At 39.3% G+C, this 15,251-nt stretch overlaps 1 protein-coding gene across 4 annotated transcripts in view; it reads right to left on the minus strand.

Moving 5' to 3' along the window:
- Positions 1 to 15,251, minus strand: part of SPOCD1 (SPOC domain containing 1) — a 135,584-nt gene that overhangs the window by 50,992 nt on the left and 69,341 nt on the right. For all 4 annotated transcript variants that reach the window (XM_075195192.1, XM_075195193.1, XM_075195191.1 and 1 more), the window contains 4 exons: positions 7,069 to 7,210; positions 5,168 to 5,327; positions 3,434 to 3,550; positions 139 to 264 (listed from right to left, as the gene is read on the minus strand). In XM_075195192.1, the coding sequence (XP_075051293.1) occupies positions 139 to 264; positions 3,434 to 3,550; positions 5,168 to 5,327; positions 7,069 to 7,210 (545 nt within the window). The remainder of the gene's footprint in view (positions 1 to 138; positions 265 to 3,433; positions 3,551 to 5,167; positions 5,328 to 7,068; positions 7,211 to 15,251) is intronic.

Raw genomic sequence — 15,251 nt, forward strand, 5'->3', positions numbered from 1 at the left:
AATACAAGGTTCTAATTTGGAAAAAAAATAAATTCCACTCTAGCTGTACATACAGTTGGAATTGCCACTCTCACATTACACTTACTTTCCATATACTGGATGCATTTTACAAGATATTTCTTTCAAGTTTTTACTCACGGACAGATCCTCTAGGGTCCACATCCGTTCTGGTGAATCTATTTCGATTAGCCCCTTGTGTGTGAGTTTTGTCATCTGTCTCTTGTGGTGGGGCTCGTTTTCTGCTCTCTCAATGATCTCCAAAGTCTAAATAAAAGAAAGGCAAGAGTGTGGATATCTTGCTATGCCAATTAAACAAAAAAGGGGTTTATGGCATGAATAGTCAGATAGATAACCTTTGCCAAATGTTCAGATGTTCTCTTGCAAGCAATGTTCACTGTGTGCCCTCCGACGCACCCTTAGTGCTAAGTCCTACAAAATGCTCCATTCTTGGTGTTCCCAGATTTGGCTTTGGAGATTCAAAGGAACAAGTTTTTTTTGGACAAGAGGTAGTTGTGTGTAGCTAGCCTAGTATATTTCATGCTGCACCAGCATCTGCTGAGAGTAGATGCAGATGCCCAGTTCCAAGTTTTGACTCGCCAATGGAAAGTGCACAATTGGCTGGCACAGGACAGTAAGCACAGATCGGGCTATGTAATACTCCCCTGGCAAAGGGGTAGAGAATTTGAATTCGTAAGTGCCTTTTAGCTCTGCATCGCACCTGGACTGCCCCATGGAGGAAAGCATTTGATACAATCCCTGTTACCATTGTTTTGGCCTGTCAACAGTAAGTACTGACTGTGCTTATACTTGTAGCTTTTATAGAGTTTAGTTACTCTGATTTATGACGTTTTATTGATAGAGACACATATTATACTTGCAAGCACCATACAATTCCTGCCCAGCCTGGCTCCACCCTATGTATCAGGCCCTTAGCCAATACCATTCACACAAGTCAACCATGTGCAATGGACCCAACCTGAGTCACTGTCAGTGTTGCCTCATTCTCAAGCATTTATCATACCTGATTTTGGAGTGTGTTAGTGTTGAACACATGACCATAAAATGCAATCCCCCTGTTCTAGGACAGATATTTTTATACTGTGCTTCTTTGCCAGGATGAACTAAAAGTGTACAGTGGCACTGTATAGAAATAGAGGGCCGGGAACATCATGAAGGTAAACTCGGGTCACTAATAATATGTGCAAAGTATGCTACAATTATGACTCCGTGACGAGGCATACATGCTGCCATAGAGGCAACACCTTAATGAAGACCCAGAAATCTGATGACACATCAAAAGGAGCACACAAATCTGGACATACGATCCCTGGAAAAGCAAAGTGGAGGAAGCACTGGTGGCCCTTTCATATGTAGCAAAAAAGGCAAAAGACATTGTTATTAAGGGAAGCCAGTAATTGACCTACTCACATGGCCTGAATCACCGACTGAAGTGACTCCAACTTGTATCACTCCAGCAGAAGATATTTGTTGAGGGTTTTCAGGTCAGTAAAAAAACAAAAAACAATACCACTGATGCCCTAGGACAGGACAATTGAAAGACGCTTTGACACCCAAGCAGTTTTAAAGGCAATCCTGAGAGTCAAACCATAAAATAGACTCTTTAGAAGATCGTCTATATTCTTGTCCTAGGGGACCTTGAAAAATACCACACCTGAAAGAGGAATTATGATCCTCACACAAATCCAAATATCCCTTTGAAAAAGCTAAAGTGCTCCAAAACGATATGAAGTGCAAAAACATTTGTCTGGATCATTCCATTCCTTGACATCAGCTCACCAAAAGTTGGTTTGGTGGAAAAAGCAACAAGGCTACAGGATTGTTTTTTTTTTTGTTTCTTTTTTAAATACATTTTATTAGTAACATCTTATCTTGAACAATATTACAGAATAGCAAAATTCTTATAAGGTACATTAGTGAGATTACATATGCACATATACATAGAGCAATATATATGACATTCTCTCACAGTGCTTTACAATATAAACTCAACTTCATGTCAATTTGGTAGCATGTAGATGTTATTTTATTATGGGTTGTACAAACAAAGGGGAAAGAGAAAAAGAAGAGGGGGAGGAGGGAATGGTATAAGGTGAGATGGGGGGGGGGGGGGGGGGGCAGAATACAGGATTGTTTTAATAAAATGAAGTGCAGAGTTTGACCTTAATCTTGTGAGTCCTGGAAGGTCAAGGGCTGATAGTACTACCTGGCAAGACTCACCAGAAGTTCCAGAGGAGCTGCCGCTCTCTAAAGTGAGGCCTGCTTTAGAGCAAGATTATAAAGGTAAAACATTATCCTGAGATGGGGGAGACCTGGGGAACAGAGGTTAGTATATACTTTGCCCGAACCACTATATCCCATGGAAAGTTTGGACTGATGAGATCCTGCAATGCAGTGGCAGGCTAAATCAAGTCTGCAGACTGTGGTGAATCATGATCCTGTAGAAATGGAAACATGGTGGCCCCACAGAAGCTGCTGTAATCCCAGCACTCCTGCTATTTGCAGTTCCATGTTCCACATCTGTGCTAGAGTCTCCAAGGGGCACCCCCAAACAACTCCCACCTTTTCTACCATCTTGAAATTCCAAACCCCTAAATTTGAGCACACTGCGATGCGTTCCATTTTTGAAAAGAATCCTCCTCTGGCAAGCCCCAAAACAAGATATTAATTTTGTGGGACAGTACTATTTAAAGAGGGCGCAGTTACAGACCCTGCTTTTCAAGAGGGTTACCAGCCTATTTCTCCCAACAAAACGCCTAGAATTACCCCCCGCCTCAGGGCTGCAAAAGATTGGGTTTTTATCCCTAAATCTATTTTACGATGCACTCTGCACCTCCTGTTTGGACTTCTGCAAGAAAGAAAGAGTATAAAACAAATTGTATGTACAGTACGCATTAAAAACTTCCTCCTTTATGCATTTAATGTAAAAAAAAAAAAACATATTTTTATTAATGATTATAGTATGAGTTGGTGATTTTTTTGTATATTTTTTTTTTTTGCATGAGCTCTGATGGGACCTCATGGTGCACATATGCATGTGCGTATCCTGCAGTCTGTACTGTCTATCTACATACAGGAATTAAAGAATAGCATATAAGCTATATAGAGCATACTTATATGGAAACATATCTTGAGTTCTGCCTGTATTTGAATAGGGCGTACAAGTTACCTGTGGTTACTTTAAATGCAAGATGTGTTCACATTGCATTCCAAGATAAATCAGGCCCAACAAGCTTTTATTGGGGTGTTTCTAAAAAAAACATTTAGTGCACGTGCACCTTGCAACAAGCTTTTCGGATAAATACCTGCACTTGTACATATAAAGAGGCAATGAGGAGATTTTGCAGTTCAAAAATTATCCTTAGATACTATGCTTCCACATTGATAACACGTTAAATTGAGACACTTCACTCACATGCCTTCTTTCCTGCTTTCTCCAATCTGTCAGCTCCTGTCCAGCCATTTCTGTAGGGCTCAATTGAACAAGGAATTGTGGGGTGATCTCCCCAAGTACTACACGGTGAAAGAAGATCTGACAAAGAAAAAGGTGAGTAGACATGGTAACTACAGATGACCTGCAGAGAAGCCTTATAATGCTATACAAACTTTATTCTGTGGCTGCAAAGTAAACACACAGGCAGCAGCTTGTACAGTAAGTCAGTGATGAAAGTCATGATTTCATCTGTTTACTATTGTAAATACTGTTAAAAAAAGCTTCAGTGAAGGAGAAATGCAATCCAAATGGAATGGATACTACCAGGTGACACAGAGAAGTCTTACTCACTCTATTGTGCTGCTGAGTGGGCTCGCTAGTCCCAGTCACTGGTCCTGTTAATAAGAAGACCAAACAGCCTACAAGTGACAGCGGCACACAATACAAAAAGACCCTGCAAACAAATTAAATCATCCTCCACTTTATGCAAGCTAACTACTGTTAAAGACATTTCACTAACTATTTCATAACTGGAGGGTTTTGGTTTTAAAAAAAACAGAACATGTTTTATGTTTAGGATATGTTTCTATTTCACTGGAAATAGTTATCTATTGTTTTGTTTGGGAAAGGTAGGGCTTTCTATCTCTTTCTTACTCCGTGGGCATTATAAGAAAAACATTGTACAAAAAGATTTTAAATAAATAACATTTCCATGACACTTACAAAAGTAATTTTAACGTAATTAGTGCACCCCCCAGAAATATACCCTCAAATTACATCTGGGTAGTTCTTCCAACAATGTGACCAAATATTTCTTACTGTTTGCAATATCTGTTGCCGTAATATGAATGAGAAACTATGGTATCATTTAAAACACTTTAGTTTTAAATAATTTTACCCTTTAATGTATATTGCAACATCCATGTGCACAAATACTTAGAGGGTGGGAGTCAATGGGTATAGGGCTAAGAGACAAAAATTAAGGTGATAGCGCCTTTTTAAATTTAATTGGGGTTTTTTTTTGGGGGGGGGGGAAGGAGGGGGGTTATTTTTTAAACAAAATTGTCCAAGGAGGCCTGATGCATGTCCCTCTGCATCTCTGCAGCAATAGTTCACTCACATACCAGCTAGTAGGAGATCACTATTTCAGTGATCTTTTAATGCAAAGTTGCAGGGAAAAGATGGATCAGCTTCTGACAGCCCTGACATGGCCCTTCATGTATCCCAGTTTTGCCAGCAACCCCAATCCAGATGTTTTTTCTTTTTTTTGTGTTTCAATGTGAACGCTATGTAAGGAGTGGTCTGGTACCTGAGAGTCAAAACCAACAGTTCTAAAGCTCAGCGCAGGAACTGAAGGATGTCACTGACATCCTGGTTGTTGAGTTGGAAAAAGAGAGACTCCATATCTGCTCCCATGTTTAAATGCCATTTATAAATGGTAACTCAAGCAAAACTGAAAACTGATCTGCTCTTTATATACTGTGGGTGGTCATGAAGCTATTAGGTTTCTTGGTGGATACTAGATAAAGTAACTAACATAAACATATAGACAAACATACACTAGCAAAAATAATATATGTTTTTACTATCACTGCTATTATTATTTTTATATCTGGTATTGCATTTTAGACAATGTATTTACTTTTGTTTGCATAGCAAATGTGGTTGCTCATATAGCTGAAATAATTCTGGCTACATTTATGTATCATGACATACCTTATTTTTGGGGTCTTTCAGATTGAAGAGGAGACTTCTGTACTTTGATTTATACCTCACTCCAGTATCATGATATAAGTTGTACATTTCATTCTCCACATTCTTTGCCAGTTTTTCCACCGATTCCATGTGCACATCAAGGTTTTGTGTCTCCTGAACTCTGAAATATAGAAAGATAAAAAAAAAATAGAATTCTAGATTTTAATAGTTATAAAATCTGAGCACATAAACGGGGTTCATGTAGAGTTGAATGCATTTGCTCCCTGAACATATGCAGGAAGAGACGCATGAAATCTAAAGCGCATTTACAGACGGACGTATCTCAAGATGTGTCTAGATGTAAAACAGTGGCACTTGTGGCAAACATACGACAGGCATACAAGTGTAGATGCTTAGACTTACAATAGCGTTTGTAATTTGTAAGTGTCATATACACAGGAGACAATAGTGTCTTGACAGTAATTAATAAACTCATAATTTTCCACAAAAAATATAATTATAAACGAACACAAAAATAAATTCCAAAAACAAAGTAAATTTTATATTAACTAACATTAAATAAAAATTAAATTAAGTTACATTAAATATCTGTTGTTTTCCCCTTTAAAAAATGAAATGGAAATCTTGTCAAATATTGCAAATAAACGGGCGCAACTTCATATAATATAGCTGCACCACTAATGAATTAAGTAATGTCATCTGGACATATGTGTACTTATTTGTGGTACCCATGCGCAGTAGGTGAATGTGTATGTTATGCAACAGATAAGGAGGCCAAGGACGAACTATACATGAGCCTCAATCCGTTCTGTTGTTTGTTTGTTTTTGTCACTTTATTTTGTAGTTCTGCCAGTTCTTCCATTGCTTAGTGTAGATAGATTTTAATGCATTGCACAATTTAAACTTTTGGGGGAACACTTCAACAAAGTGTCAAGCGTATCCATGCATAAGACATGTAAATGAAACAAAGAAGGCTTTGTTCCAGTCAAAATATGTGGAGGTGGAACAAGTATCTATATTGGCTTGACAACATACATAAGGCACGTCAAACCAAATTGAGGAGTTAGTTAATTGTAAAGTAGAATAGAATGCAGACAATGAATGCTATGTAATCAATGTAATTGTAACTATGTACATGAACATGTTTCTGGACATTTAAAATTAAATCTATTGCTTTTTAACATGTTTTTTAATATGTTAAGCTGTTACTCTTGGAAAGTGATGTGTTCAGTATTTGGGATGATTGAGCAAATTCAGTCCAGTAGAAAACAATGTAAAGCACCCAATGAAAAATCAATTAATTCAAAATATATCATGGAAATGTCATACTGAGCAATTAAACAGTTCAAAATATTTATTTTATGAGTCAAATTTTTGAAGCTGAGATGTATGCATAAAAGGAACTGATTGGAACTAAAGACATCTGACGTATAGGTGGTGGAGTAGTAGTGCATTTTTACACACACCAACCAGTCCTCCGCTCAGTATTACAGGACACTAAAGGCCGTCTAATATGACGGGCAGCAGAGAACAAGCTTGCACTCTCCCATAGCAAATGTAAATACAGTTTCATCTCATGAGGCTATATTTACTAAACTGCGGGTTTGCAGCAGTGGAGATGTTGCCTATAGCAACCAGATTCTAGCTGCCATTTTGTAGAATGTACTAAATAAATGATAACTAGAATCTGATTGGTTGCTATAGGCAACATATCCACTCTTTCAAATCCACAGTTTAGTAAATATAACCCATGGACTTTAAAGTATGGGAACTTTTACACATATTGGTAAGTAGTGCTATTAGATGTCGTTAAATATTAAAGATTGGCTTGAGATGTAACATTTCTCTGTACAGAACTGTATGAAATGCCCTGACATAGGTCATTAATGTAGCAATGTTACCTCTTCAGCAGAACGTCATATAATGTCTGCACTGTGGTGGTCCGAATATCTTTAGAGGACTTTCCCGAAGCCAGCTTCAGAGAGTCCAGTGTCTTCACTCTTTTATTTATGGATGTTTTATTGCGCAGGTTTCCTTTTAAATCTACAAATTAAAGGGAAAAATTGCTTACCCCAAACATTTCTTAAATCTACTCATGAAAAAATCAATATCTGCTGGAAACCAAGATTGTCAAATGGAGGAGATGCAAGCATCCACAACTTTGTTTTTTTTGTTTACAAATTAACACTAACTACTTATATATGCATCAATGCTAAAAATAGTTCCCAACATTTCAAATAAGCAACTTAAGATTGGTTATAGACAAGTGCACAAACCACGGCCTTCTTCAGTATAAGAGTTAAAATGAACAGCAGCCAATTATACACAATTAGAAAACACAACATAGCAATAGACTTTACAAAAATATGCAGGGTGAATACAATGATACTGAAATTAGGAAAGTCCTTTCAATTAAAAGGCAATTCCATCTTACAATTTAAATTCAGGTATTGGAAAACGTACATAAACCAAACCTTTGAGGAAAGAGAAGGTTTTTAAATTCATAGGGGCTCATTTAGAGTGGGACATAAGCCTGTTTTCTTCTTTTTTGCTTAAAGAAAGCATCTCTGTACTGCACATTTGCACAAGAAAAGCATATGAATGCATCCATATATAGTTTATTTACGCTGACTTACATCTCGTTAGCCCTGGAGAGGTAGAAAAGAGGCGAGAAAGGATGGGCAAGCAGAGTACCGTATCATCTATCTGGAATTGCTTTAAAGATAGGAGTTCCAGCCTCCATTACTTCTGGGAATGTTCCTTCAGGATCTAAGGTACAGCGTTTTTAAACTTTTCTACAATCAAGCATACTGACAGATACCTTTAAAGAACTGTGAGTTCTTATATACTTACAAATGATTTATGAGCTATGGAGTTGGCGGAATAGCTGGTACTATTTTGGGTTTTGAATTTTATCTATACCTGCCATACTTAGTGTGTTTTCTATGTTCATATTTTATGTGTATTTTATTATGGTTTTTATATATGAGGTTATAATAAATATTGTATTAAACGCCAATGGGCTGATTCCACCATACTGTTCTAAACCCTAAATACTTTAAAATAATGACTCACATAATGACCCTGAAAAAAAACACACGGACACAGTAATACATTTTGGCGGACTAAGGTCAAAGTTTATTAATTAATTAGAAATTGTAGAAAATTGTGGCAACGAAAGGCAGGCTACAAGTTAAAACAAACTTTATTAGAATACTTTAAAAGGGGGTGGTCAGCCGGCCCAAATACCCTGGCGCAATCCTTACGGAGTCAGAAAGACTCCACTCCCTCTGGCCTCACGGGTATGCTTACTAAAACGATACCCAGAGCACCCTAAAGAGACAGGATCGAAGGGAGGATGACTCCTGCGGCCAACCAAACCAACTGCGCTCTGTATTAACCGCTGCCTGCACCGCTTTCCCGCCTACTGTGCCTCAACTGAATGCAGAAAGAGAAGTATGGTTAGAACACATAAGACATACTACATAAACCACATATAACATAAAAAAGGGGTGGGAGGGCGTGTGTTCCATGAGAAGAAAGGAGGAGCAACACCTTTTCACACAGGATTATCAGCACGTCTCCAGACTCCACCCCAGCCACCTCATTGGCCATGAAAAGCTTAACAATTTAACCCTTTAGAGTAAACAATCAGTGTGCCTAACAACAAGCCCAGCGTTTAACCACGCTCCTTCCTAATCAGGTATCACTTTAACCAGCACGCTCTTCTGTAGTTTTATGCTTAGATTACATAACAGGTAGAGTACTTGATAATGTTGAGCAGCGGTTAAGTAAGGCACCTTATTACCCTGCTGATAGGCAAAAGCTGAGTGGAGCACCATATTTACTTATTAGTACTTGATCTGTGTTGTGTGTTTTTATTTGGTGAATACTACAATATTTTCATAGAAGTTAGGATCCATACAGACCCGTTTGACCATCTCTGCAGGACCTAAAATAGAGGGATTTTGTAATAGAAGCACGTGGATTTGAGTTCAAAAGCAGGACAGTTGAGAGGCATAAAGAAAACATAAAATACTAATAGTAGATCGCTAAACCCGCAAGTTAAATAAACAGGGCCCGATTTATGGGGTTCCAGGTACCCTTCCATTAAAGCTTAATTGTCCGAAGTGTTTGCTCGATCTGTACATGCACGGCATCCATGCTGCCATCCAACCTGCTGACTGTACTGGTTAGACTAACACTGCTCTTACTGCCTACAGTTAATGTTCTCCTGCCTAGTAACAGGGATGGGCTGCATCTACATCTCTCTGTGAACAGTAAACATCATACTGCAGCACCATTAGGAGGGCAGAGTGTGCTGCATGACAGGGTGGGCAATTAGGATTTGGGGGCCCAGGAGCTAGCAGTCTGGTTCAGTGGCGGATCCAGGGGGGGGCCCTAGCAGGGGCTTGCTGCCAGCGGCTGCACATTATGTGCAGGTCCATTCAGCAGTGACAGGCAGGGCCAGCGTGCTGCCCGGCCGCTCTGATTGTGTTTTAAACACAATCAGAGCATCCGGGCAGCACACTGTCCCTGCCTGTCACTGCTGAACGGACCCGCACATAGTATGCAGCCGCCGGCAGCCTCAGATGTCAAAAAGGGGGCGGGGCCTAAATCCCCCCCCCCCCTTACATCGCCCCGGGTGGCAGTATTCTCTAGATCCGCCCCTGGTCTGGTTACCCTATCTATAATCCATCTTTGAATTGAGAGGTAAACAGAAAACAGAATAATTTGAGAAACTGCTAAGAACCAAATGAGATCAGATAAGCCTAATTTTACAGAAGATGTGGTTAATGGAGCTGTTAAACAAGATCTTTCACAAAAAGTTAAGTTAAAAACTGAATTATGTTCTCAAATAAAATATTGCAAATATGGTTAATTATTAAAAATGCTAATATTATTTGATTAAACAATTTTTGTACAAATACTGTAAGAACTTGCCAGAACACTGTAAACCGACAGATGTTGCTGTCTGATGTGATATTTGCCCATCCATGAGCCTTGTTTATGTTACGTTCAGTGACTTCTTCTTATGAATCATTTTATTTTCAATGCTTATGTTGAAATCTGACTTCACAGAGTCAACAAATAGTGGTCAATGGAACTGCTCACATGACTGGTGCTTATGAGTAAAATAACTTTTATTACTATGATTGAGTTATAGATTGTGTGGAGGCCCTTGTTGTATTGGGGCCCTGGGGCTAGTGTCCTGGTTGCCCGCAGATGCTATTATTGAGACTTCAAAAATCTTTCCAGAGTTTTCTGTACTTAAACTTTATTTCCTCATCTAGCCAGTGCTATGGTGTGAAGTATTTGTTGCTCATCACCCAGTGACAAACACTTCATTTCACTCCAACAATTAATGTATAGCTGAGCCGGTGAAAAGGTGAAGTAGTTTAAAATAAAATATAGGAGAAAATAAAGGGAAAATAAATACTCCTCTGCAAAGAAGCCCTTTTTAATGGTCCTAAATGCATTGAATTACAATCCAACAATAAAAAGACTGAACTATAAATACAAACCTCTTTGCTTCCTCAAATGTCATTTATGTGCAGAAAACCTGGAGGAATTATAAAGCACTTACAAATATAAAAAGAAAGGATGACATGGTAAAAGCTTCAATGAGATCTAGCTAATATTAACAACTATGGCTGAACATTTCTACCTAAACTTCTCTAAAGTGAAACCAATGAAATTGTAAAATGTAGCAAAACAAGTGAAAAGAAGCTAACAAGCCACTAGACTCTACCAGCAGCCTAACTAAGGAAAGATGTTTCCCTTATTCACCTAAGCACATGTCTGTACATAAAGCCTTAATGCAAATTTTCACGCTGGCACAAATAGAATTTTGCGATACTCACTTTAAACCCTATAATGTTGATGCCAGTTTGGGTCAGACGTGAACAGAAGGCGTAGGCAGTGTATTTATTAAACAATCCTACTGTATGAATATTTTCTTTAGTACTTTATACAGTAACTGACATTGGGGTATAACATCAATGAGTTCAGTTTTTCAAAATTCAGGAAAAAGTGTTATGCAGCACTAAATATAGAAGTGAAGGACAGACTGGTGCACCCATTACGCCTTAGAACTATATCAGTGCTATATATTACTACACTACAAATAATTTCTTGTAATAATTGTCAACATGCATCCACTAAATAGGGCCCCTTGTATGCTAACCTCAGGTTTCACCCAATCCTTCTACCTAATTTTCCAAACAATTTCTTAATTCTTAGTTACCAACAAAATAGAATTATTGTAACAAACTTGGAGATGCTGAAAGAGACATCAAACCGAGGAAAGTTATAAAAGTAATACAGATAGATCCCGCAGATCCCTTCTAGTTATAACCATAGGGGATGAAGTGTGGCTTTCAATTAGAAACTTACAAGTCAATGTGCCTTTTTCCAAGTTCAGCCAACAATATATGGGTCCATTCAAAGTAGTGATCAAACAATCTGTTAATTTTTTAGCTTGAACTCCCTAAGTATATAAAGATTTATCCAGTCTTCCATGTGGCTTTGCTGAAACCATATATCCCAACTGCTTTCCCAAGTTGATTGACAACAATTTATTGTAGAAAGAATCCTAGATTCAACAATTTTCCTGGATCAAATCCAGTACCTTATTCAGAGGCAGGGTAATGATCCTATAGATAACACATTGGAGCCAGAAGGTAATTCTGATTATGCAGCATGATTACTGAGGGAGTTTCATCAAAGATACCCTTATAAAGCACTGTTCACACTATGTCATTGAGAAGATGGAGAATGTTAGAAAATTGTGTTTTACCTCGACACTTCCTACTTTCACTTTGCCCATTAATTCTGCCCTCATCCAAAATGGTCTATGACGCATTGCTTGGTTGCCATCTTGTTTCCTGTGTTCAGTCTGGGCCTATATATAGCTATATATATAGCTACTTCATGCTGTGATTGAGTAGTGTAGTTGAGCACCTACTATGTGTTCCAGTGTGACTTCTACTTAAACTTACTGCATTATGAATCTGTCTTACTTCTGACTTTCTATCTGCAATGCCGTATACCAAATTAATTTTAGTTTGTCACAACAAGCTTCAGTTGTTCTCACCACATTGAGGACAATAATGTCTGATGTTAAAATCCAGCTGACAGTTCTAGTGTGTACATTCAAAGGGGCTCATGCTGACTTGGATGTACACCCTATTAAAGTAATTTTATCGTTTTCCAATAAGCATTGTCTAAGCGATAATTATAATACAGTACCGATACCAAATACATACATACCGCCGTGCACAATGCGCTAGCTGGTACCAGCAACAGTACTTCACTCTAGAATACTGTGGTCAGAGAATGACTGGGCTAGTACCAGCAAAGCTGTATTATGTACACTCAGTGTTACAGAGAAAGCAATGCAGATGATGTGGCTTGCTTCTATTGGTCCAGGCTTCAGGAAGGTCCAGTGTACTGCAGGTCATAGGCCAGTTTAAACCAAAATATCCAAAGGTGGGGGGTCAGCTCTCCAGGGGACTCTAATTTTCCGGCCAGGAATCCAGTTTCAACTAGTCTATTAGCATTATACAGTCAGTATCACTTTAAACATTTATTCCCTAACATCGCTAACTAGAGTATGCAATGTGCGATCTCTTCGGCTAATAAACCGGACAACTGCTGTTGAATAGGGGATTAAAATGATACTAAACATGACATATGTCCTGTAACCGGAACCTTAAATATCACTAGAGTGTACACATAACCTTTATATATATATATATATATATATATATATATATATATATAACTATAACCTAAATACCATCTGCTCATAAATCACTGTGGATTGGAACCATTATAAATATGGAATATATATATAAATGAATGCGAAAGTGCGAGTGTATGCGTGCATATTTGATCGTGCGATCGTGCCGTGCCACGTGTTACGTGCATACTAATCGCACGGTAAAACAATATTAACCAATATACTTTCGTTCATCCAATTATACGACTTCGACAACCCATTAGCCTACCATAAAATATGCAAATGTGTATTGTGCATGACCACAAAAAAAGCATATGCCTACATCCATATGTAGATTTGGTACTTGGTATTTGGTGGAGGGGTGGGACATGTATGGAAGGAGCGTGTAGATGCAGACCGTATACAGTAAGGGCATATTTGCGTAATTCTTATTATTATTACCATTTATTTATATAGCGCCACTAATTACTCAGCGCTGTACAGAGAACTCACTCACATCAGTCCCTGCCGCATTGGAGCTTACAGTCTAAATTCCCTAACACATACACACAGACAGACACACAGAATAGGGTCAGTTTGGTAGCAGCCAATTAACCTGCCTCTCCGCCATCTCCTCCTGGATGTCTGAGCGTTTTCTCAAAATCAATATCTCTAAAACGGAACTCATTGTCTTTCCTCCGTCCAGACTCCCATCCCACCATGACCTCTCTATTGTCGTCAACAACACCACCATCTCCTCTGTCACCCAACTCCGCTGCCTGGGTGTCACCCTCGACTCCTCTCTCTCTTCTGCCCCCCATATTCACTCCCTTGCCCAAACCTGTCGCTTCCAACTACGCAACATCGCCCGCATCTGACCCTTTCTCTCTCAGGATGCTACCAAGACTATCATCCACGCACTCATCATCTCCCGCCTGGATTACTGCAACCTTCTCCTCACCGGCCTCCCCCACTCCCATCTCTCCCGTTCCTCCGCTCTGTACCCAATGCGGCCACAAGACTCATCTTCCTCTCACGCCGCTCCTCCTCTGCCTCCCCTCTCTGCATCGCCTTACACTGGCTTCCCTTCCTCTACAGAATCCTTTTCAAACTCCTCACCACCACTTACAAGGCTCTCTCCCACTCTACTGCCTCCTACATCTCTAACCTCCTCTCCATTCACACTCCTGCCCGCTCCCTGCGCTCAGCCAATGATTGACGCCTCTCCTCCACTCTTATCACCTCTTCCCACTCCAGAATCCAAGACTTTTCCCGTGCTGCCCCCCTTCACTGGAATGACCTACCTCGTTCCATCTGCCTCTCTCCTACTGTGCTCCTTCAAACGCGCGCTGAAAACCCACCTCTTCCTTAAAGCCTACCAATCATCCACATGATCCCCTTCACATAACTCCTCGCTCTCCCCCTGGCCTCATCTGGCTCCCACTGTGCCGGTTCTGTTTTCCCTCCCTTAGGATGTAAGCTCACATGAGCAGGGCCCTCTTCCCTCCTGTCTCCCTACCTGTTCTTCTGCTCCGTGTTTACTGCATTTGCCAGCCTGGAGTTTCTGAAGTATTGGTATTTTTGTTTATTGTTTTGTACTGTTTTACCCTGTTTAGTCTACTGTTTGTACTGTGTATAGCTCTGCGGAAGCCTTGTGGTGCCTAACAAATAAAGGATAATAATAATAATAATAATAATAGCGATGCATATATGCCCTTCAGTAGCTATTTCAGTTGTGGGTGTCTGAGTTCTGGTGATGAAGACGGGGGCCAGAACAAGCTAACCGCTTATGATTGGCTGATTGCGAATTCACCTCTGAAACATTTGATCGTGCATATATTGTTAGATTTCGTGGGTGTAATTTAAAATTACGTTTTAGCATCTTTCAATCATACGTAAGAAGGAATATTAAATGTTAAGCATTTTAAGTATGTCCAAATAAACCTGGCACATTATTGGTGCAGAGTTGAACGTATCTTGAAATGCCTACACCTCAGCGTACAGGCGTATATGCACTATTTTTATGTGCAGCTTCTTATAGTTTTATTTTTTGACCGCATATGCATCCAACTCAGCATCGGCCCCAAAGACTCAACACACTTGCTATTCTTATTAACAAGTGAAAGCAATTAGTTATATAAAATGGTCATTTTACTATACACTGTGCCCCCTGCCAAGGTTGCTGTCTTCTTATGTGCATGATGTCACAAGAAAAGTTGCAGGGAGGTTTTCCACTTTTGAGGTTCATAAATTACTTTTAATGTTTTTCTGAAACATTATTCCATAGGATTCACGATAATAAAAAGCATCTTTATTCTACACTCACTGAGAATCCTTGTACTGTAGGCATATGGAGTGGCA

This window comes from Mixophyes fleayi, chromosome 2, assembly GCF_038048845.1.
Source record: "Mixophyes fleayi isolate aMixFle1 chromosome 2, aMixFle1.hap1, whole genome shotgun sequence".
In the NCBI taxonomy this organism is placed as follows: Eukaryota; Metazoa; Chordata; class Amphibia; order Anura; family Limnodynastidae; genus Mixophyes; species Mixophyes fleayi.